The sequence below is a fragment of the Cataglyphis hispanica genome, chromosome 13, assembly GCF_021464435.1.
Source record: "Cataglyphis hispanica isolate Lineage 1 chromosome 13, ULB_Chis1_1.0, whole genome shotgun sequence".
NCBI classification, from domain to species: domain Eukaryota; kingdom Metazoa; phylum Arthropoda; class Insecta; order Hymenoptera; family Formicidae; genus Cataglyphis; species Cataglyphis hispanica.
In genome coordinates, this window is record NC_065966.1 from 6,041,995 (window position 1) to 6,066,202 (window position 24,208).

Genomic DNA, 24,208 nt, shown 5'->3' on the forward strand with positions numbered 1-24,208 from the left:
TTTTAATTTTGTTGCGTACAAGTTGAGATATTTTTAATAAACTTGGCATACTTTTTTTTATCTTTGTGAGATTTTTTAAGTTAATATATTATTTGGAGTTAATTTTAAATATATTATCGATCTTTACGAAAATAATTTGCATCATATCATTATATCATTTTTCAATGCTATAAAATTGCAATTTACCCAATCATCGCGAATAAATTTGCATAGGGATCTCCGTATCTAGATAGCATCGGAATTCGAATGTGCGAAATTATATCAGAAACGGAACAATCTCATTTATAATTCGTTTCTCCTCGTTAAATGCAATTTTGCGATGCAAGTGTGCCACACGCGAAAAGAAACTCACGTATATCCATTATCACGACTAAATTATTAATGTAAGACGCAATTATCGCTGGATATCTTTTCGGAAGCTGTCAGCTGTCAGCTGTCATCGGTCGCGCTCCCTGCTTATCTCCCTGCATTATCTCGTTCCCCGCACCTCGTCGTCGTCGTCGTCGGAGAGAAGACGACGGCAACTCACACCGTATGAAGGTATCGCCGATAAAGCGGCGCGGCGTGCATCATCAATATGGCGGCGAATCTCGAGGAGGAGCAGAGTTTACGCGAGTGCGAGGAATACGTTCAGCGACACAATATCCAGCAGGTCCTGAAAGACTGTATAGTGCAACTGTGCGTCGGCCGGCCCGAGAACCCGATCTCCTTCCTGCGGGAGTACTTCCAGAAGCTGGAAAGGGTATGTATATGTCACTGTTCCTCGACGACTAGCGACCGATCCCCGTCGACGTGCGTCGCGAATTAACCTGAATTTGTCGAGAGAGCTTTTCGTTTCTCTCGCGATTTCCTTCGTCCGGGAGACATCGCGATCCTGCGCGGTGTTTCTGTGCCATCCTGGCGAGACAGCGTGAGCGATAAAGCTGTCAACCATAGTGACGAATATTCATGTGTCAATGTGACGTGACAGTGACGTGATACACGGGAGTAACAATGAGTTCAGAGTGATCTCGGACCTGGTGTTTTTCGAGAACACCAGGTTTGTTCTGACAATGAGTTGAGACGTTTTTGCGAATTTTTTTAAAATGTGTGTTTTAAATGTTATTATCAATTCGTTGTGTGGTTTTTGAAATATTGGCTGTCACAGTGAGTAGTATTTTCCGAGGATAAAATGGCATTTGTGAAAACAGCAAGCTGTGTTTGTGTAACAGAGATACAAATGAAAGATGCTTTTAATTTGCTTCTTGCTCATTATTCAATGAATAATTACATCGTAAAAATTCATTTACCGTAGTATAAACGATAAATATATCGTAAAATCGTTTAATCGGAATTATCTTTCTTTTTTTATGTGTGTAAACAACATGTGCTGCCATCTCTGTGAATTGCTAGTGTATAATTACGAAATTACAGATTGTCTGTTTTATCGATATATGATTATTATGAAGAAACAGATACCTGACATACCAATATAATTATATAATCACGGTCATATGATATCAATATGTTGGATATTGTGTATCATTACGCTTGCAATTTATTTTTTTTCTCACTTTCTTCTTATCAAAATATTTTTCTAAATAGAGTTTTTATAAAACAAGAACTTTAATTAAAAACATCGACATTTAAAAATTTTTTTTTCATATATATGTATATTTTTCTATGAAAACATTTTTAGACGAAAATAGAATAAGATGTAAAATATTTGTTTATATTGACATTTCAAAAACAAAGTGAACAGAGTACTAGAAAATTCTAGGATTAAAAATTATACAGGGTGTTCAAATCAATTCCAGAATCTTAAAGGAAATTTAACTTGGGACAAAAAAGTTCCTAATTATAGGTCCGAAAATGCTTCGTTAAAAAGTTATAATTAATAAACTCCACTTTGTAAGTGATTAATCATGATCAACTCATTAATCATGATCAAAATTTAATAAGAACATTTTTATGTTTGCATTTGCAATGCTTGTACTAGGAATGTGTGCAAACTAGTGTTTGCACAAAAATCATCGAAAGATTTTTTTCAAATTTCTGCTTTTTTAGTGGCCTTTTACTTTGAGTTTATTTTCTGTTGAACGCTTTATCAGAATGTAATCAGAAGTTGATGTAATTTAGATTGTTATGTAATTATCCATCAGATTTCTTTCGTTATTTTCGTTTTTTTCAAATGAATAAAGGATTTTGAAGTTATTTTTAAAAGATGCTTTAAAAATCGTCAAAAAAAAAAGTGATTTTTCGAAGTTTATCAGCTATAAATTTAACAAAGCGTTTCCGGACTTATGTCTACGGAACTTTTTTATTCCAATTTAAATTTCAAGACCTTGAAGTTTTATTGACCTGACCCATATATGCAAAATTAAAAACTTATAAAATTAAGAATTTAATATATAATTTCACATATCGCATATAAAATTTTAATATTCGAAAGTATTTTTTATTCATGATTAATTAATGCACGTGACTATTCTTCGCGAAACATTTCATTGATCGATAGATGCAATTAAAAGTTTGCGGAAGTTGTCAAGGGACGGACGTCTTATATCAATCAAGCTCCGCCATCAGCGCATTTCCCGAAGTATATATCTCTTCCACATCTGTGGTGCCTTGATTCTTGATTAGGTAGGTTTCTCGAGACCTTTCGCTCTACCCCACAAGTTACCTTTCCCATTTAACGTTATACGACGGCAGTAATTACCCTTGATGTTCGTGCAGCAGCCCCTACCCTCCCTCCCTCCTTCCCCCACACGCGACGAGCGCGGCGCGGAAATCGAAGGCTCGTCCAAAATTCGACGCGAAAAAAGAAACTGCCACCAAAAATAAGCGACAGCCTCTGACGTAGAAACTATCGTCGACGAGTCGTAAAAACGCGCGAACGCCCGCCGAATTCGATGCCGCGTATTTGTAGATTGAATCCGCGTTAAGATAATAATCTAAAAATCTAAATCTAAGATCCCTCTCTATCATCTTTTCGCAAGAAGAGAGGTTTTTTTTTTTAAATCGGTATTCAAAAACTTGTGGAAATTATAAATCTCCAAATTAACAATATTATTCTCTCACATAAATTTTTCGGCTACTTAGTTTTTAATTGTTACTTAATTTTTAATTGTTATTTATTTTATTATTATTAAATTATTAAATTTTTAATTTTTATTTAATTATTGTTTTTATTTAATTATTTTTTATTCTTATTGTTGAGCGATTCATCAAATGCGATACAGTATTTCGTATATTTGTTCTCTGCAAAATTATGTTTACCAGATCGCATGAGTGTGCATAGGCTGTCAAGGCCATTTCGGAGGCAGGAAGAAAAATAGAACATGAAATATTACCGTTGCGAAAAGAATTAATAAAAATGAGCAGTTTCGTCAAGCTATCACATTTTTTTTTTAAATCTTCTTTAAAATATCATTGTTTTTTATCGACATTAAATATATCTCGCGCGAGAAGCTTTATGTCTGTTTTGCATCAATATTTATTTCTTCCTTTTTTCTCGCGAAAGCGACATATATCTTCATTTATCTCTCGCTCGCGATAAGAAACCAAAAATTTATGTGTCCTACTTGTAAAACAATTAGTAAGTGTGGTCTTTTTTTCAGAAAACAAAAAAATATAACTGGTCACTCCATCTCTCTCGTCCAAATGTTCGCCTAGGAATCCTAAATGTCTCTGTTCGTATAATAGTACGAGATTTAGGATCACGCAAGGGTATCCTCGACCGAGTGCCGTTATCGCATGTCAATCAGTGTCAGTGTGACAGCACGGCGACGGCAGCCGCCGATGGTGCAACGTGGTATAGCCTCAATGCTGTCAAGCGAAAGGCGAAGTCGCGCGCGGGACGGCGGATCATCGTCATCGCGTGTTTGCCTTCCGTGCTTATGCGGTATATACGTGGCAAAAATTGCGCGTGGGAGAAAAAGAGGGGCAGCGGATCTGGAATGCATTTAGTCGGAGAGGATGAAAGAACGAAATCTATTCCGGAATAGAAATCCCTCCGGAATACAAACAGCGCGAAAAAGAGCACGACGCTTATAGATAAGAATAATAACCGCGAGAGTTCGGAAAAGGGAACGGACAAACACATAGATTTGATGTATATATAGGAGCGAAATATAAAAGATGAGATATGTAAAAAGAGGAGAGCGAGAAATAAACAGAAGCGTAGAAAACAGACTTTAGATATAAAACTAATCCAAGATGTATAAAGTAAAATTAAATGAAATTAAATGAAGAAACAGATAAAACAGATTTTACTATTCACTCGTAAAAGTCATTCTTTTTTGATCATTTATAATTAAAAAATTTTATTTCAGTAAAAAAAAAAAGATTTTATAATTTCATTACAAATCTCTTAAATTTTGTCGTTAAATAATTCATCTTTATTTTTATTTATTTTATTTAATTCTTACCTTGCGGTTTCTGATATTCATTATACATTCATTTGGCAATTAGACATTTAAACACTTAGAACATATAAAACATTAGAACTTATAAAACATTGAACTTATAAAACATTGTACCTTTGTAACTATAAAACCTTGTAATTTTAAAACTTTAAACTTTAAAAAAAATTTTTAATTTACACTTAAAAATTTATCCTTAAAACTTAAAATATAAAACATAAACATTCAATTGTTAAAGCATCAAAACTCTAAAGATCTTAAAATCTTAAATACCTTAAATACCTTGAAATTAAATTTGAATTGAATTTAAAACTGTAAATTGTGAATTAATTTGTCAATCTTCCTTTTTTAATTTTTTAAATAATTTATCTTAGATGATTACACCAAATTTTGTCGCCGAGGTTTGCATGCTCTTGAGGCATCCCTTTATTCTACATTCGGTCCTAGGAACAGCGTAACAATAAAAGAAAAAGAAGGAGGAAGCTGTCGAGGAGGGATAAAAGATGTGTATGCAAAAGAAGAGAGAGAGAGAGAGAGAGAGAGAGAGAGAGAGAGAAAGAAAGAGCGCAATATAAGGGGTATCTGATCTAAACATAGAACACGCTCGAAATATAACGAGGCGCAACCTTATAGCCGAGAGAGAGAGAGAGAGAGAGAGAGAGAGAGAGAGAAAAGAAATAGATCACAAGAATGATGTGCGTTAAAAACGCAGTAGTCCACAAAAATGTGAAAGACTACGACCGAGTGACTCCAGTCGCCAACGTCCTTCCTCCCCTCCGTGTCACGACGCCGGTTTTCTTCCAGATGTTGTCGACGGGAACAGCGGTGACGTCTCGGCACCTCTGGAATTATAATAATCTTAGACGCGTAATATCACGTCTGCTCGTTCGCGTGATGATTAGGGAGGATAAGAAATATAAAATTGACATTCCTCACGTCAATAAGGATAAAGTTCTATAGCAAAAATGAGAAACAAGGGCATTAAGTAATACAAAATAATGTAAAAGATAAAATATTAAAGAAATACTCTCGGGAAAAAAAGTTATATGTAAATATATATATTTAATTTATATATTAATTTATATATTTATATAAATTATATATAATTATTATTATATGATTATTATTATATACTATTATTATTATTATTATTATTATTATTATTATGATTATTATTATTATTATCATTATTATTATTATTATTATTATCATTATATATAATTATTATATTATATAATTATTATTATTAAAATTATTATATATATAATTAATTAATATATATTATATATAATTAATATTAAATATATATATGTATATATATATATATATATATATTTAATTTTTATATATGTACTTTCTAGATGCAATATAAAGAATCTTCTCGTTAACTGCGGTTCTAACTATATACTATAAAATTATTGTGAAATATTTTTCCTACAATCTGTATTACATGTAAACCTGCAACTTTACGAGCGGGAGGTCTTGGAAAAATGCCGTCGCCGCGGATCGATTGGTCGTTAACGCCAGAGAGCGCGGGAGGACCGCTTACTTACCGACCATCAGGCAGGAGACAGCATCTCGGCGGCGGCATCATCCGTCCTATTCTCGGGCTGGCGCCGAGTACAGCTGAGTACGGCGGCGATTGTGCGAGCGTGAACGTCAACGGGAGGAAGCAGCAGCAGCCGCAACAGTAAGCGTACCGACGCTGTCGCGCCGACTGATAGAGTCGCGCGCGCGTGCTAGATCGCATCCGACCTCTAATTGGATTCCGTTCGAGGCCTTATAAAATCACGGAGGTGGAGGACGAGGACGAGGAAGACGCGATCGCGAGTGCGGCGACGACGACGATCCCCTTTTTGCTTTCGCATTCGCGAGGACTCTCGAGATATCGTCGCCAAACTGCGACGCGCGTTGCCGCCGTTTTATAAGTGTTATCACGTTTGCGATAAGACGAGGAAAAGACAAAGAAGAGAATAAAGGAAGAGGAGGATCAAGAGGAATAATGAACGAGGTACGAGAGAGCGTGCCGGCCATAAGCGCTCGACTTACGCGCGCGTATGATTGATCTCGTGTAGGATAGATCATGTTGATCGTCGATCAAGTTTCGCCTTTTCCAAGTTCTCTTGACGAAGATCGACGATGCAATCATTCCGTTTCGTCTTGAAAAAGATTACGCGATCATCTGTTGTACAAAAAATCGTGTGAAAATGAAAGAAAAAAGTTTCACAAGTGTTTGTAAAATTTTTAAGAAACTTATACTATTTCCATAAAGTTGAAGGACGTTACTTTTCAATCTGTGAGAAGAATGTGATTGATCCTCCGATCGCAGCTTCAGAAACTTTCTCACTTTTCATCTCTTCAAGTCTTGACGTGAATTTCAATAATCTTATCGTTTTGTGCCAAGAAGTTTTATGCGATTTTTTTGATAAATTCTTCTAAAATCATTGAACTTCTAAATGTCATCTAAAGTCTTTTATTGTACTGCTTATAGCAGCTAGTCTTTTCTAACGAAAAATAAGTATGGTATTTTTGACACAATCTTTTTACATCGTCTTCAAATGGAGAACTGGAAAAAGAAAGAAGTAAAAATTGCAAAGCACTTTTAAAAGAAAAGAAAATCGATACGAGAAACATGCTCGTCGACTCTAGTCACGCGTGTAATTTTAGAGAAATTATTTTTATTTTATTTATTAGAGTTATTATCGATACAATTGTCTCAGAATAATATATATGAATCTTTATATATTTTATATTTTAAATTATAGAATATTTTTATTCATATGTATCCCTTTATATTATTCAAAATACATATTTAGGACTTTATTTTGCGCATTCTTGATGTATTTCCAACTTAAGCATAACGTATCTTATACGCGAAAAAGATCCAAGTCTGAAAAATATTTGCGCAGAGATGAGAATAAGATTCTCCGTGTCACGAGTCTGTCAAGGATGTATATATATGTGTGTGTGTATGTATATGTATAACACTTGGGAGTGCAGCCGGTGACTATATATCATCATAGACTGGAGAGATTGTATAAGAACATACGTCTTTGTTGATTACGTTGAGTTTCAATAGAATCTAATATACAACCCGTTATATATAATTGAATCATACATAGAGCTTACATAGTTATTTAAAATTATGTATACTTGCATGCATCTCTCTCTCTCTCTCTTTCTCCCACTCTCTCGCTCCGCCACTATATTCGATTGCCTTGTGTTCTAAAGTCCACTTTCGATAACCGATAATTCATGATAGTTTTAGAACAAGATTCTAATGCATAATTTGATACACCTCGTGTAACACACGAAACACACATTTGCAGAATTACGTCTGTAAAATTAGAAGACCGTGTTCTATTTTCGTACGAACCGAGAGCGCGCGCCAGGTATGCATAGTAAACTGACAGATTTAATAAGATTGCGATCCACGATTCAAAACTTCAACAGTTGTATATATATATATATATATATATATATATATATATATATATATATGCTGTTTGTGATAGCAATGACATAACGCGCCTTTATTAAATTACATACATATACATGCACGTAATCTGTAATAATAATAAACCATGATGATTAGTGTCCCGAAGATAAGAAGGCAGGGAAAGAAATCGACTTAATTTGTATATTATAATTGTATATAAATAATTATATATATATATATATATATATATATATATATATATATATATATTACAATTTTTTATATGCGTAGTTATTGTAAGTTGAATCGCGATTGTAACATAGTTCATATTTCTTTTTAATCTACAATTATAACATTATATAATTATAGAATTTAACGTAGAAAAGGCTTGAGAGAGAGAGAGAGAGAGAATTCTGTACCAATTTATAGATTGTCAAAAATGTCATTGTATGTAATACACACACGTACAAATGCGCGGAAACGATATTCCAAAAGATATGATGATTCGTCTGATATATCTATTTTAAATAATTTCGATAAATGAAATTTTCATATTCTATTTTTAATGCGTAAGAGACGCAAGTCGTTTGGACACGTCTTTGAAAGCGAAAACGAGCGATGAAGATTTATCGGATCGTTAAGTTTTATGGATTCATTAGAAGCGGCGTTCGTATTACGTTAAACGATCATCAGCGAATCGCGATCGAGTTCCTTGTATCAATAATTGCTATTCGTAAATCGAGCGATGTTAATGATGGTAACTTATTTATGAAGATTAAAGTTTGATCAAATTTCTTTCCTTCTAAAGGAAAGAAATATAACTCGATTACTGACATTTAAGTAATAATAACGAAGCAATGAAGTTCTTTTTGCGAAGAATAGATGGATTAAAGGAAATCGAAAAGAATTTAAAAGTAAACTCAAATTTGTATAATCATTTTATATTTAATATATATCTATCTTGATATTAATATATATCTATATTAATTTTCAAAGAAGCTGAAAATTACATATACAGGGTGTTCCAAATCAGATTAATGAAACTTCAGAGTCTTATAAGAAATTGAATTTAGTACAAAAAAAGTTCTGTCAACAGAGATCCGGAAACGCTTCGTTAAAAAGTTATAGCTAATAAATTTTCTGTAAATAATTATGATCAAAATTTAATTAGAACATTTTTATGTTTGCATTACGAATATAATTATTATTTATACAAAGATCATCGAAAATTTTTTTTTCCAAGTTTCTTTTTTCAAGTTGTTTTGAGCTTATTATCTTTTGATAACTTTTGACTATCAAAATTAAATAAAAGTGGTATAATTTATTTGTTGTTTAATTATCTATTTGATTATTTTTTTCAAATAAATTAAAAGTGTTGAAATTATTTTAAAAAATCATCAATGTGATTTTTCAAAATTTATTAGCTATAACTTTTTAACGAAGTGTTTCCAGACCTATGTTTGTAACATCGTTAAATTTTTTGTTCCAAATTTAATTTTCTGTGAGACTCTGAAGTTTCATTGCCCTGATCTGGAACACTCTTTATAATTTAATAAACGTTCAATAAAAATTAAATGAATAATATCCGAAAGTTACAAACTAGCTCTCAGCTTTACAGAATAAAATCTATTAATGTCCTTTTTTTCTAATTCATCTATATATATATATATATATATATATATATATATATATATATATTTCAATTACAAATGTTTTTATACTACAAATGCAAATAAGTCAGGTAAAATTCTGAAGATGCGTAATAATCGCCTTCCGGGTATCCGTCGAGGCGCAGGTCGCCTGGTATACGTTAGTGTGCGCTGCGCATTATTACGGTAATTGAAAGGAGAGAAATGCGATTTGCGCTGATTTGAATATTCTCGTTTACGCATACACACGACGCGTACTCGACGTCGTGAGCCACGAAGAGAGATGACGCGTTCGTGCATGAAAACGCCAACTGACCTATGGCATTATTCGCTCGCCCCGATGATGTGCATCGCTCGTATAAATGCGATGGTATAATATATCTAAAGACCTATATAATTTATAATTTTACGGCAATTTTGTACAGGATAAACACATATATACGCGAGGCGAGAGGCGTCTCGAATGCCGAATATGGAGCTTCGAACCACGTTCGTGGTTAATGAATTATTAATTTGCACTCCGCTTTTTTTTAATAATTACACCCCACGTTAATATCGACGAAACTCGAGTGTGCGTTTACCTGCGATGACCTTAACACGTGGTTGTGTCCACGCATCGCTCTGATTATTGTGACCGATCGACAACGATAGTCTTTCGCAATTAATTTTTTTTATAATTAATAGTATATATATTAGTGTGTATATATAGTATTAATTTATTATATGTATATCATTATATATTATTAGTATATATATTAATAATATATATATTCCATATTATATACAGTGTCTATTCTCTGAAAAAATCTGGAATTCTTAGAGATTTCGTTTTTACCTTAAAAAATCAAGGAATTCTCATGGAATTTTATTAGAACTCATGAAATTTTTTCAAAAATTTTTTCTTTGATCATTTTGTTCTTATATTGCAAGTCTTGGCAATGATTGTGAATGATATATTTCAAATATATTATAAATATATATCTTTCTCTCTTCAATTATATGTTTATTGTCATAGCAAAAAAATACTGAATATTGAGTACACATTTCATAATTAAAATTCTTGCAATTAATGATAAAAAATGAAAATTATGTAAATGAAAAATGCTTATCTTACAAAAGTCATTTAGTTCTTTCAGTACATTTTTGAATTTAATATTAAAAATTTAAGTGGCTTATTCTTTCTTTTTTATAAATGAAAAGCATTAGAAAACGCAATTTATTTTAAAAAGTTTATTTCAAAAAGTTTTATCTAAACATTCTCTAATTTTACCTAGAATTTTAAATAAATTATATTAACTTTTATTATTATTTTTTATTTTTATATTTTTTTATTTTAAATTATTTATATTAAAAAGGGAATTCTCAGAGAATCTTTTTTATAAGCTTTGGATAGACATCCTGTATATAAAAATATATGTCAAATTCAGAAAGATATTTGCAGCGTAAACGATTTAAAAAATGTACATTGGTAGCTGATGATTTATTGCGCGCTCGACACTGCCAAAATGAATTTTTATATTATTTATCACGCCGATCGATAACCAATTCTCGTAAGAGAATATATACGTATCATCTTTATGAATTAATTTTATTTTAATTTTAAGCCTCAAAAACTTTTCGGTTTTCTTATATAATTAATGTTTCGAAACCAAAGAAAGGCTAATTAGACTAGAACGAATTAGATTAATATATGCCAAATATAATTACCGTAATCTTTTATACTATTATATGATAATATCTCGATTGTGGTTTCCACGACACGCGACGTGACACTGAATTTAGATTAAGTAATAATAATACGCAAACGCATACATTGACGTGAATTATAAATTATAATTAATTTGAACATGCTAATGTTAAAAGAAACATTGCGTTGCTTTAATACATGCAAAAATCATCGTATAAAGATAAATTTACCGCGAATAAATCACACTTAATTTTAATTAACCCATAATGATGATTTTCTTTCTATTAATCATTAATCTTTTGGAAAATACTAATACCAAATGATTGCAAGATTGATAGATTGTCGACATTATAATAAAAATTTTGTCGTTAAAATTATTAGGAGAATTACACTCTTTCTGAAATTTCATCTCGTTTCTATGCAGGAACAAGCTCACGATGCCAAGCAACAGATCGCCACGAGTCCGGAGGATACAGAGGACATGCCCGCGGGCCAACAGGGTCCGCAGGTGCCGCGGCGACGAGGTGGAATCTCGGCGGAGCCGGTCTCCGAAGAGGATGCTACCAGTTACGTCAAGAAGGTCGTACCTAAAGACTATAAAACTATGGCTGCTCTAAGTAAGGCTATTGCCAAAAACGTGCTCTTCGCGCACCTGGACGAAAACGAGCGCTCCGATATATTCGACGCGATGTTCCCGGTGACCTTCCTGCCCGGCGAGGCGATCATTCGTCAAGGTACATGCTGATCAAGTACCTGTTTATGTACACTTCTATTTTTTGTTGGTTTATAGTTGACTTATAGAATAAATGAGCGATATGTATCTTTCAAGGCGACGAAGGTGACAACTTTTACGTGATCGATCAAGGGGAGGTTGAGATATTCGTTAATGGTGAGCTGGCAACGACGATCGGCGAGGGTGGTAGCTTCGGTGAGCTCGCGTTAATCTACGGAACTCCACGCGCCGCCACAGTCAGAGCGAAGACCGATGTGAAGCTCTGGGGCATCGACAGAGACTCTTACCGCAGAATTCTCATGGGTTCTACTATAAGAAAACGGAAAATGTACGAGGAGTTTCTCTCCAGAGTTTCAATCTTAGGTGAGTCAACTTCATTCTTTCATCTTCGTCCCCTAAAAATTATTATCCATTACTATGAATGGATTTCTATCAAAATTTTAAAGATAATTGAATTTTTTGACTTTGCACATAGAATTCTCCATCTCGTTAAAATAACAAAGATTGTTTTTTATGCCATCTGTAAGGAACATGAAATTGTATAAAATGGAGATCAAATTTTCTTATCAAAGAAAGAACCATTATTGATATTATCTCTTTACACAGAGTCTTTGGATAAGTGGGAAAGGCTCACGGTAGCGGACGCTCTGGAGCCAGTAGCATTCGATGATGGCGAAACGATAGTCCGACAGGGTGAACCAGGAGAGGACTTTTATATAATTGTCGAGGGAACTGCAGTGGTTCTTCAGCAACGCTCGGAAGGAGATGAACCCGCGGAGGTCGGCCGTTTAGGACCATCTGACTATTTTGGTAAGATAAGAATCGGAGCAGACATCTGAGATAACATCAAAAATTAATTACGAGATGCAAAAACCTATCACATATACTATGATCATTTTATAGTAATAACTTAATATCGCTTAAAAAGATATCATTTATCAGAATATCAATAACACAGATTGACAAAAAAAATTTGTTAGTAACTCTAATCAGAGTAGGTGTTTTTTTATGATTTTCGGCCACAAAAAACAAAGTGCTGATCAAAGTGCTCCATTATGTTTTAAATTTATTTTGAATTTTAAGATAATAAATCAGCGACTTTTCATTTTAAAATTCAAAATAATTTTGATGTGATGGGGTAATTTGGACAATGGAATTGTTTTTTGTGGTCAAAAATTCATAAGAAACCTCTATTATGATTAAAATTATTTGACAAAAATTTATTCATAGGCTGACAAAAGTTTTTAAAATTATTTTGAATTTTAAGAAAAATCAGCGATTTTTCATCTTAAAATGCAAAATAACTTTAAAACCTGACGTGATGGAGCAATTTGGACAGCGGCATTACTTTTTGTGACTGAAAATCTACAAGAAATACTTACTCTAATTAGAGCTACTTAAAAAAAAACTTTCTTGTTGATCTGTGTAATTTGTGCATCCATGTAATCAATTTTATACAAAACAGAGAAACTCGACAATAATAGAATCTTTTTTCTTTCCGACACAGGAGAAATAGCACTGCTACTGGATAGGCCACGAGCGGCGACCGTGGTGGCCAGAGGTCCGTTGAAATGTGTGAAACTGGATCGGGCACGGTTCGAGCGGGTCTTAGGTCCGTGCGCCGACATTTTGAAACGCAACATCACCCAGTATAATAGTTTCGTGTCCCTTTCCGTGTAAACGGGATCCTTCGTCTCTCCCTTCTTTCTCCTTCCTCCCTCCGATCCGATCATCGCAGTCAATCGGTTCGCGCTGACCGATCATCATTGACCTTTCATCTTTACCAAGGGCTGCATTATTTCGCTGTACCGTATAGTTAACACTTTTTTTTATTTGATTAATATTTAAGTGAATTAATGTGTTATTGCGATCAGCTATCAATCAGATATGTATACAAAGACGGTATCGTTATAAAGAGACGCTATTAATATATTTACACCGTAAGGCTATTTACACATTATAGCTCGACGTCGACGTGCACGTGAATTCATATTGGCGTTGATCTCTTCCGCGCGATCTGTTCCTATTTGTTACGTGCACGAAAAAAATTATTAATCCGTTAACGCCCGGAATTTGATGTAATATTGAAGATTTGGTTTTCAAAAGAAAATTAAAAAAACGAAGCCTTATATTATTAATCTTTATCTTAATGGATAATGATAGTAATTAGATTGTTCAAATTAAAAAAAATATGACATTTTGTCAAAATGTGTCCCTCATCATCAGATGACATCGAGCATTGACGGATTAATCCACGGTTAATGGCACGTTGTGTGCATCTTGAATATATTGTAGAGGTCTTTGAAAATTGCGAGATAAGATATATCGACGTGATTTATAACCGTATCTCCCAATACGAGGCTACAATTTGCATCAAAGATGCAGACACGGTTTATGTTCGCGTCATCACATGAATAGAATAAAATCATGTATCGAATTACGTTAAATTATTTGAAAAGTATTTACGATTTCTATTAGAAGCGTCAGAAGCGAACAATTGTATAAATCGCCCCCGTTTATATGTAATCAATAGAATGGACTGATAAAAATAAGACGAAGTTTTTTTTTCCTTTCTGAAATTCTATATTTATATAAGTAATGTTTCTCTCTGCGAATTCTGAATCTTGAGCGAAAGCGAGTTTTACGACAATCGATTGAAATTCATAGCTTTTAATTTTAAGGATAGAAAGGGTCTTTAGTCAATTTTACAAGTCCATTCTGTTGAATATATAATGTGGAAAATAATATATTCCTTCGAAACATCACGTCATAGACACAGGATGTCTACGACGTTATGTCTATGACGATGTCTGCATCATATGTATGAGTCACATGTTCGCTTCCAGTATTGTAATGTAACGATATAGCTGCAGTGAGAGGAGCCGTAATATTATATAATGATTAGAAGATAGACATTAAAAAAAAAATGACGTTTTCTCGTTTACTGTTTTATATATATTTTAAATGTTCTATGTTGTCTCTCTCTCTCTGTCTTCTCGTATGAATTGTTAACTTATTTAACATTTAAATTATTTTATTGACCGATGGCGATTATAATTAGTAACGACAGCATGAATGTCGGTTGCGATATGCAATTACTTTGATGCAATATGAAAGACCAAAATATTTATTATTGACGAAGCGAAGTAAATAAAAAGAGTCGCAATTTAATGTCTCCTCTAAAAAAGTGCGCTAGGTTTATAGTACAATGCGGAAAAAAATGAGGAGCATAACGTCAGAAAAATTAAATAATTTATTATGCACAACATAGTATATGCAAAGTAAAATATTGTACAATGAATCATCCCCTTTCCGAATCCGTATGAATAACGCGGCTGATGCATCTTCCATGCGCGCGAAAACGATAAAGAGCGTCTCGACCACTTGGCAAGGTCCAGCAAAGAAAAGAAGACTCTAACGTTGAAAGGAGTCCATCGTCGTCTCACGCACGGCACATGGACACTAGTTAAAATATTAATTATACAAATGAAATTAATTACAAAACTACCTACACTCGATTGGAGAATTATTAATGACACGCCGCACATGTCGCGTGAGGCGTGCAACAGGGACGGTGCTCCCCCCCCCCAGGTTTTCTGCCTTCGGTCTTCTGCCTTCATCCTCAACTTAGATATCGTCTTCTCGAATCGACGATTGCATTGTTTTGTTCATCCAGAATCATATTCAGAAGAATTGAGTTGAAGAATGCAAACGATCCTGCCATTTTCTTTCCTTTTCCTTTCCTATCTGATCTATCGGTGTCCTCTTCTTTGATTTTGTTAGAAAAATCAGCACTTATCGCGCGATCAGGAACACTGCTTCATCATTGATCGAAAAAAACGTCTTTCACGAGCACAAATGGCAGTCAATGCGGGATGTTCTCCTTGAACGCGATTCGAGTCTCCAGATTTGTAAAAATGGAATCCTTATCCACATTCTCTTCGAAGCTCTCTTCTCTTCAAAGAAAGAGATGCTTGTATTTGGACTCGGCTGGGGCAGCTACAGATTTTGTTCGTGCAGTAATACTTAAAAGAATACTTGAAAAAATCGATCGAGCACTGTGGCAGTGAAGCATGTGTGCGTGCGCATCACGCTACAAACGATTGGAAAGGAGAGAGCGATTCGTGTTTCTCATCAACGAATCGTTCCAAGCCGAGAACAAGCAAGAAAAAAATGGGTTTTTTTTTCTTTCGCGAAGACCGTAAATCCTATTATGTTGTAAATACGATTCTCGACATGTATTGTAAAGAGATTTTTTTTTCATTTAACCTTTTTAGTGAGGTAGCGCCGGATTAATGGAAACACGCGATCCATCCGCATTTTGTACAATTTCCACGGGTCCCCGGCAAAGTAATCCACTTATATGTCCTCTTGTGATTATGTACACGTGCGCGTAGAGGGGAAAACCGCGAATGAAGGAGCGTATACATATGTACAAATTCACAGTCGGAGCTGTAGTCGAAGTTCCAAGCTTTCGATTTTCTGCCCGACGTTTGATAAAACTGTGATGTGGGACGATGATTTGAAGATAGTTTGCGAAAGATAGAGCCAGCATACGTAGGGCTTCCAAGAGCGAGGAAAATGTACACATTGAGATACGTGTACCAACGAAATGGAAGATATTTACGTAAATATATATATATACATATATATATACATATATATATGCATATGCGTCACACAATGTACACGTATGTCCGAAACATATGCATATACACATAATGCGACGCACACATGAGATATTTATTATGCATGTACGCACACATGTGTGTGCGTATGTATGTGTGGCCCTTTTCTTTCGCGTGCTAAGTTATCTTCCGCCATAAAAGATAAAGGTAGGAGAGTAGAGTTTGGCTTCTACCAACTACCTAGACTACCACTGCTTGCCTTGCAGTCGATTTGCTGACGAACGAGGTCAGCGTAAACCAAGCCGAACTCACTGACAAATTCATAAAACTTGTCCAAAGACTCAAAGGCCAATTCCGCTACGACGAAATGAACCGCCAAATTTTGCCGGTAGCTAAACAGTAGAAGAAATGTAAACGTTAGACAATAGCTGCAAATGGCAATGGTGTAATGAATACATAGAACATAATTAAATATGCAATTATTAACTTTGGGCTACGATGTCCTGTAACAGAAATCTGCAATTATAATTCATGATGCACAATTCTCGATAGATATCACTGGTTAAAGCGTGGCACTAAAATTGCATTTAATGAATCCTTTCAAAAGAAATCAATATTAATTTAAAAATATATTTAAAAAGTATATCGATCAAATTTCAATATACTTTCTTAATTATACAAGATGTTCCAGGTCAGATCAATGAAACTTCAGGGTCTTATAGGAAATTGAATTTGAAACAAAAAATTTCCATAAACATAGAAAACGCTTTATTAAGAAGTTATATATTAATAAACTTCGAAAAATCACTTTTTTTTATTTTTTAAATTAACTTCAAATTCTTCATTCTCATTAAAAAAAAAAAATGAAATAAATCTGATAGGTAATTAAATAACAAACTTACATCAATTTCATTTAATTCTGATAAGGCATTCAAAAGAAAATAAGCTCAAAACAATGAAAACTGCAGAAATTTGAAAAAACCATTTTTCGATAATCTTTGTGTAAACCGCATTCGTAGTACAAACATGGCAAATGTAAACATAAAAATTCTTATTAAATTTTGATCATAACTAATTACTTACACAGAGTTTATTAGCTAACTTCTTAACGAAACGTTTCGAAACCTATGTTTATAGAAATTTTTTTGTCCATTCGAACAAATTCAATTTCTTATAAAACTCGGAAGTTTTATTGACCTGACCTGAAACATCCTGTATATCTTTCAATGTTATAATAAAAAAAAAAAAAAAAATTATTTTAAAAAGCAAATGCAAAAATACCTAGAAAGAAATGATCTATAATACTTGCATTCGTTGAAAAAAAAAGAAATAAATAAATAAACTATATTTTTCAAAATTGTGAAAAACAAGTTGTCATCCTGAAAATCGATTAAGAGATTGTACATTTTTTATGAGATGATAAAATCATACAATATAATTCTAATCTATTCTTCTAATTTTTTGTTTTCGTAAATTAATTAGAATATCATCCCGTTTTTCCGCGTATTAATTAAAAAAAAAAAAAAAAGTTGAAAATTCTCGAAATTTCAAATTTTGTTTTATTTTGCAAAAAAATTAAATTCAATAGTTAAAAATCAAGTCAGTTTGATAAATTGAACAAAATGTACAACTCCCTCAAAAAACAATTTCATAAAAATGATAGTTGCACTTAAATATATTCAGATAATTATAATAATAAATATGTAATACGTACGACTTTATCATAAATTTCAATGCTTTCTTTCGTTCTCTCGCGACAAACCAATCCATCAAGAAGGCAGACATGCACGGTGCCGTTCTATATAGTTTGAAGAAAGTATGAAAATTACCCAACCACCATGCCGAGCGTATTTTCAAAGCATGTTTTATACACTCGTCATTTTTATCTTCTGTCGAAAGAGCTGCTAAAATCGTCGTCAAATCTGAAATCAAAAATATTAACATGTAATATTATTATAACGGATAGTTTAATGTTAGTGTATCATGTGATTTAATTTCAAAAAAAGTATTGAGATTTATCGTATTATTAATTACCAACCTTGAGTATTCTTTGTAAAAATGTAATACAATATCCGATAAGCAATAAATTCGCATCGGTTTTCACCACCGAGATCCTGATACAGCATTTTCAGTTGCGTCTGACACTGATTAAATTCCTCATGGTCGCCACGTTCTAAAGCTACACGGGCGTGAGTTTCGTATACATGAACTGTAAACGAGTCCCTGATACCTTGCACGGTAAGATCTTGTCGGATGGATTTCAGTTGATCGCAAGCATATCTGTAGTCCTGCTCGGCTAGCCAACGTTTTTTGACATGGGCCAAAGAATTTTGAAGTACACTTACCGGTCGAACTGCAGAAGGAGCAGGAGCCTGTAATGATATTATAATTCTGTCATGAAAATATGTAACTGCAAACCGCATTAAATTCGATGTGCACAAATATAATATAACCAATTTTATCTAAACTTTCAAAACAAGATACTTTATGTTATATTCACTGTGAAAATAATATCAATAAATGTTCACGTACCGACGTGAGACGCAAATAAGGCTTCTCTAGATCCTTGCATGTGCCAACGATATGGAGTCCAGTAAAGTCAAAGTCGGCATTTGGGTCGTCTCTAATAACGCTGCTGCTGACCACTGTCCTGGAAATGCCATCGTTGAATCTGGCAGCACGCTGCTGTAGCTTCTCCTTGGTGCCTAGCTCGTCTGTATTGCCTGTAGCTAAACCAAATTCGGAATAGAAATGTGACTTAGCCTGCTTAGTCTTCTTGTTCTTCTTATTGCCGTGATTCGCCTTATTGTTGCTGCGCGCGGACTTTTTCATTTTAAGAGCCTTGTATTCGTGCTCTCGATCACTAATATTCGAGGACGAGGATGTGCTACGCCTGCTGTACCTGCGTGACGGCGGACTACGTGTGCGCGAACGCGTCGACCTTGACCTCGATCTCGAGCGCGACCGCGAATGGGACCGCGACCTTGTCTTAGATCTTGATCTTGACCTAGATCTAGATCTCGACTTCGACCTAGTCCTCGACCGCCTGCTGTGTGTCACAGAGAGACGCGCGCCAAGCCGAGCCCCGAGCGAGCTGGACAGGCCGGGCTTGCGCAGGCCTCCCTGTTGACTATTGACCAGTGGGCTCGCCAGAGGATTCGCCAGCTTTAACGCCGGCTTCTGAGGCTTGATCGTCATAGTCATGCGTTCGCTATGGATGCTGGGCAGAGGTTCCTTGTCCCAGTCCTTTACCCAAAGCGAGCCATCGTTCGCGGCGCGTGTGATTTTTCCTTTCAATATAATTTCAACCTGATCCTTGTCGACCGCCGTCTTACATTTTTCGTAGCATCGGTTCACGTAATTTTTCAGACTGTCGGGCCAGTCTCCAACCGGACTGGGAATGACCGCGATGGAAGTAGTAGCGCCGGCGCTAGAAATCGCGTTATTAGTCGTAGCTGCCGTGGTAACGGGCGCAACAGGACCAGGTGGCTCTTCGCTAGGCGGCGGAGGAGCCGCCACTTCACACTGCGCAGGAGGCAGCGGCGGCAGTTCCGTCGGCTTTGCGTTAGGTCCGTTAGGTATGAAATTAGGACTGTTCGTCGAAGCATTTCCCTGAAAGCTATTGTTGAATTGAGCTGCTAAATTTTTGTTCCGCTTACGTTTTTTCTTCGCGGCGCCGCTATTGCCGGAAGGCGTATATCCGAGACCAGTTTTCTTGTTTGGCAAATTGAAACGGATCTGCCCGTTTGTATATTCTGCAATACATTAATACATAACACACAGTTGTATATTTGAAAAGATGTGCTACAGAGATGGACAAATACAGAGATTGGCAAAGTAAATAAACACTTTTAGAAATGTTTCCCGATGGCAACAGTAAACGTTGAGAAGTAATGTTACAGGTCAGTAATGAGAGGTCATATAAACAAACCTTCAAAGTCATTCTTCCATTGGTTTCCGCACTATTTGTTTGCGCTTTAATTATATACCATAATTAACATTTTTTTATAATGTTATTTCCCTTGTAAGCATTTTATAAACAATCTAAATTCTTTATATTATTATAAACATGTTAAACTAGAATAACAAGTATTTTTTAATATAATAATTTAATAACGTAATAAATTTTTGTCCCATGCATAAATACAATTTAACTTCTTTGCCTATCTCTGTTTATTGTTAAGAAAGTATGAAAGGTACTAACGAGAAGTATCATTATGCATTCCATTCCAATTACCATAAGGAAATGAATACATCAATCCTGATGAATAAGCCATCGATTGCTGTTGTACATGATTGTTATGCTGTTGAGTTGGTTGAACTGCTGGTGGTGGACCAGGAGGCAATGGAGGAAGATCAGAATCATCATCTAAAGCCATGGGAGTACCAGGTATGGGAGGTTGTTGGTGTAGCTGCTGCTTCGTTTGATTATTCCCCTGCTGCTGCTGTTGTTGTTGCTGCTGTTGTTGTTGTTGCTGTTGTTGTTGTTGCTGTTGCTGTTGGTGGTGTTGTTGCTGTTGGTGGTGTTGTTGCTGCTGCTGTAGTTGCTGTGGATTAAAAGTCTGACCATATCCCGGCATCATTGTATGATAATAATTGAATCCTTGGTGCTGCACGCCTTGATATCCTGGACTATACATTTGCCTGCAAAAAAAGACATTTTGCAAAATTAATTAGTTGCAAATATACAACTCTGAGATTTATATATATAATAATTTCGCAGCATTTTCAGCTTAATATTAAAGATATAAAATCTAAGATTCTCAAAACTGTTATAAATAATATCGATACGATAGTTTATGATCAAAATAAAAAACTTTGTTTTAGAAGCCTGAGGTCACCACAAAAGTCTTTGTTTATATAGGTTGATTCATATCAAGCTATGACCCTACATACTTCTTTTGCATCAATTTAATATATCGTATTGGAAAATTATGTATATCATAAAAGTATATTTATTTTTTTAAATTTTATTTTGAAATCCAAAGGACAAAACTGAAACTTTATATTACGACACATGCGCGACCTTCATGCTCGACATGAAACATCCTTCTACGTATAAATATATGTGAGGCTTCTCATGTTACGCTCGTTGTAAATATAAATATAATCTTAACGGAAGATCTGAAAAATTTAAAACGAAATAAAATTTTCTTTCTTATTACGCTGATTGGCTGAGAGGCTCGGGGCATATATGCGGTGCAACGAATGCAATTTCGAATAGAGAAATGGCCGACTCGATGGACCTGAAATCCTCGAGTTTCTAAGGTGGTTTCAAAGATTGCGCTCACCCCGGATATGGAGGAAACATGTTGTGCATGTTATTCGGCGGATACTGCCATGCCATATTCGCCATCGGGCCTGCTCCGATATGATGCTGATGCTGCTGCTGCTGTTGCTGCGGATGAAACGGCTGCTGCTGCTGCGCTTGCTTCTTCTGCGACAACGCCTCTCCCTCTGACATACCGTGGAAGAAAAAATATCAGAATCGCTTAGAGATGGCCGTCTGTCCTCTCCCCCCCCTCCCCCCTCCATCCGACCTGCTATTCGTGGCGCGTCGCTATAGCAATTTCACACGCTGTCGAATTACGAATTACCGCGAATAGAACCGATGTACTTCGAAAAAAAAATGGGAAAAAAAGAAAGAAAGAGGAAACGAGACAATATTATTCACTGCAGATAAAATTCGTCACTTTTACTCTTTTCCCCCAGCTTTCTATCTGCGTTCAACGACGCGCAACGTTAGGCTTGAAACGTCATGCGTCATATCGTCCAAAGCGCGACAGAGAATGAATCAAAATGGCCGAAACGAAACGATCATAGACTATAAGAATATAAACTTATGTCTACCCATAGGTTAGAATCCTAAATAATCAGGGAAGCGACAATAGCGTCTCGCTTGTTGATTGGCTGATTGTCATGTTGGGCCCGTAACGTACAAATTAACCGCAATCAGTATAGTGTAAGTGAAATATACTGTAAGTGAAAAAAGATATATTTGTAATGTTATTTTCTAAAAAAACAAAACACTTTTTATATTCCTGAGACTATTAAGACATTTCAAAATATATATTTACGATTACCAATTCACTACTGCAAACGTATATTTACAAATGGACAGCTGCGGGCCCAACATGGCGATCATGGGAAGCATGGAGGGGGTAACGATGTCGCTTTTCTGATTATTTATGAATCCTGAAAATCTATAATTCACGTAACATATATTATAGATTTCCAAGCGATCTATGCGCTCTATGCGTGAAACGGAACGCAACCTTAGACTCTACCCATGGTGGACTTTCTTTCCACCATGTCAGGTACTATGATCTAGTTTACACCGATATATACTTTAATACGTACTAAATACTATACCGACTAATTACAATCATTCCAGTCTTTAAAGGAATAGCTATGATTGGTCAATGTAGTACTTAATACGTATTAAAGTATATTTTTTAAAGTATATTTATCGGTATAAACTAATAGCGTATTCGATTTACTTTATTATTTATCATATTTTCATTATTACTACTTATACTTCTTTTTATTTTATATAATATAAACTTATATTTCTATGATGATGATGATCAAGAATAATGTTAAAGTCTCTTTGATGAAGGTTATGAATCACGAAACCAATTATAAACCGCTTTCCGCCATGATATTTTAAAGTCATTGAGTTTCAAATCGAACTTGAGATCTAACTCGACTCGACCCAGAATCGGGTAGAGTCAACAAATCGAATACGCTATAAGCCTATATTTGTATCAAATTCATATTAAATTCATATTAAAAATTCATATTAAATATTTAGTACGCACGATGTAAACGCAGCCGGATCAACTTGATACGAACGTACTAAGCAAGAGTATCGTATTAAACTGATAGGTATCAAATGATGCAAATGACGATGTAAACGCATGAAACAGCTTGGAGTCTTGAAGGGAATGTAGCATGGAACATAACTTCTACAATAATCGATATTATATGCTAAATGTAACTAGGAGGCAATATAATGAATTATATTAGTGTTATTTTTCTACTTCAGTCCTTTCGATCCTGTTCGATGTAAACGCACCCGTTAAAACATTAGTGCATCAAACTTAATACGCGTACCAATGATTTCACGATGTAAACTAGGCCTATGATGGATCGATCATCCAGTATGTATAGAGTTCAGTGGACAGACTGAAAAGTGTCCGAAGAAAGTGAGAAGGAAAATTAAGGTGCCTTTTCACGCCGATGCTTGATCGATGCACGATCATTTATAGCGTCAAAATAGTCATATCATTAAAATTGACGCTATATTGTGAAAAACGCATGAAAAGAGTCAATTTATAGCGTCAATACTGGCCAACAGTACGGCTTGACACTTGACGCTGAAATTGAGAAAATCCAACTTCTTTTCTCTTGACACTAGCGCGGATCACGTCGAGTCGAAATCACGTGACCACATGCAACGCTGAAACAAGCTTTCATGAATTCGCACCTTTATAGTTGCCTCTCTCTTGTATAGTAACTGCTCGAAAGTGCGCATGCGTACCATTTGCTGACTCATCAAGCATCGTGTCTATAGATATACATACCTCAACTCCATAAAGTTAGCCGGTCAACATTCACTTTTATAATTTTTTTTTTATACAAATCGTTTGTTGGTGATTGTTGGCCT

At 34.8% G+C, this 24,208-nt stretch overlaps 2 protein-coding genes across 4 annotated transcripts; one reads left to right on the forward strand and one right to left on the reverse strand.

The window, feature by feature from the left end:
* Positions 1-527: 527 nt before the first annotated feature.
* LOC126854249 (cAMP-dependent protein kinase type I regulatory subunit) lies at positions 528-14,876 on the forward strand. Of its 2 annotated transcripts, none has more exons than XM_050600797.1 (5): positions 528-742; positions 11,603-11,912; positions 12,008-12,274; positions 12,518-12,721; positions 13,419-14,876. In XM_050600797.1, exons 1-5 carry the CDS (start codon positions 578-580, stop codon positions 13,589-13,591), a joined length of 1,119 nt encoding a protein of 372 aa, XP_050456754.1. In that variant the 5' UTR covers positions 528-577; the 3' UTR covers positions 13,592-14,876. The 2 variants fall into 2 exon arrangements, with proteins under 2 accessions (XP_050456754.1, XP_050456755.1); XM_050600798.1 differs by lacking the exon at positions 528-742 and adding an exon at positions 6,059-6,414.
* A 270-nt stretch (positions 14,877-15,146) lies between these two features.
* LOC126854215 (uncharacterized) lies at positions 15,147-22,336 on the reverse strand. Of its 2 annotated transcripts, XM_050600714.1 has the most exons (7): positions 21,831-22,335; positions 20,744-21,183; positions 20,199-20,294; positions 19,072-19,268; positions 18,578-18,911; positions 18,254-18,461; positions 15,147-16,931 (listed from the first exon to the last, which is right to left on the reverse strand). In XM_050600714.1, exons 1-7 carry the CDS (start codon positions 22,001-22,003, stop codon positions 16,769-16,771), a joined length of 1,611 nt encoding a protein of 536 aa, XP_050456671.1. In that variant the 5' UTR covers positions 22,004-22,335; the 3' UTR covers positions 15,147-16,768. The 2 variants fall into 2 exon arrangements, with proteins under 2 accessions (XP_050456671.1, XP_050456670.1); XM_050600713.1 differs by having other exon boundaries at positions 19,072-20,294; positions 21,831-22,336.
* Between the last annotated feature and the right edge of the window lie 1,872 nt (positions 22,337-24,208).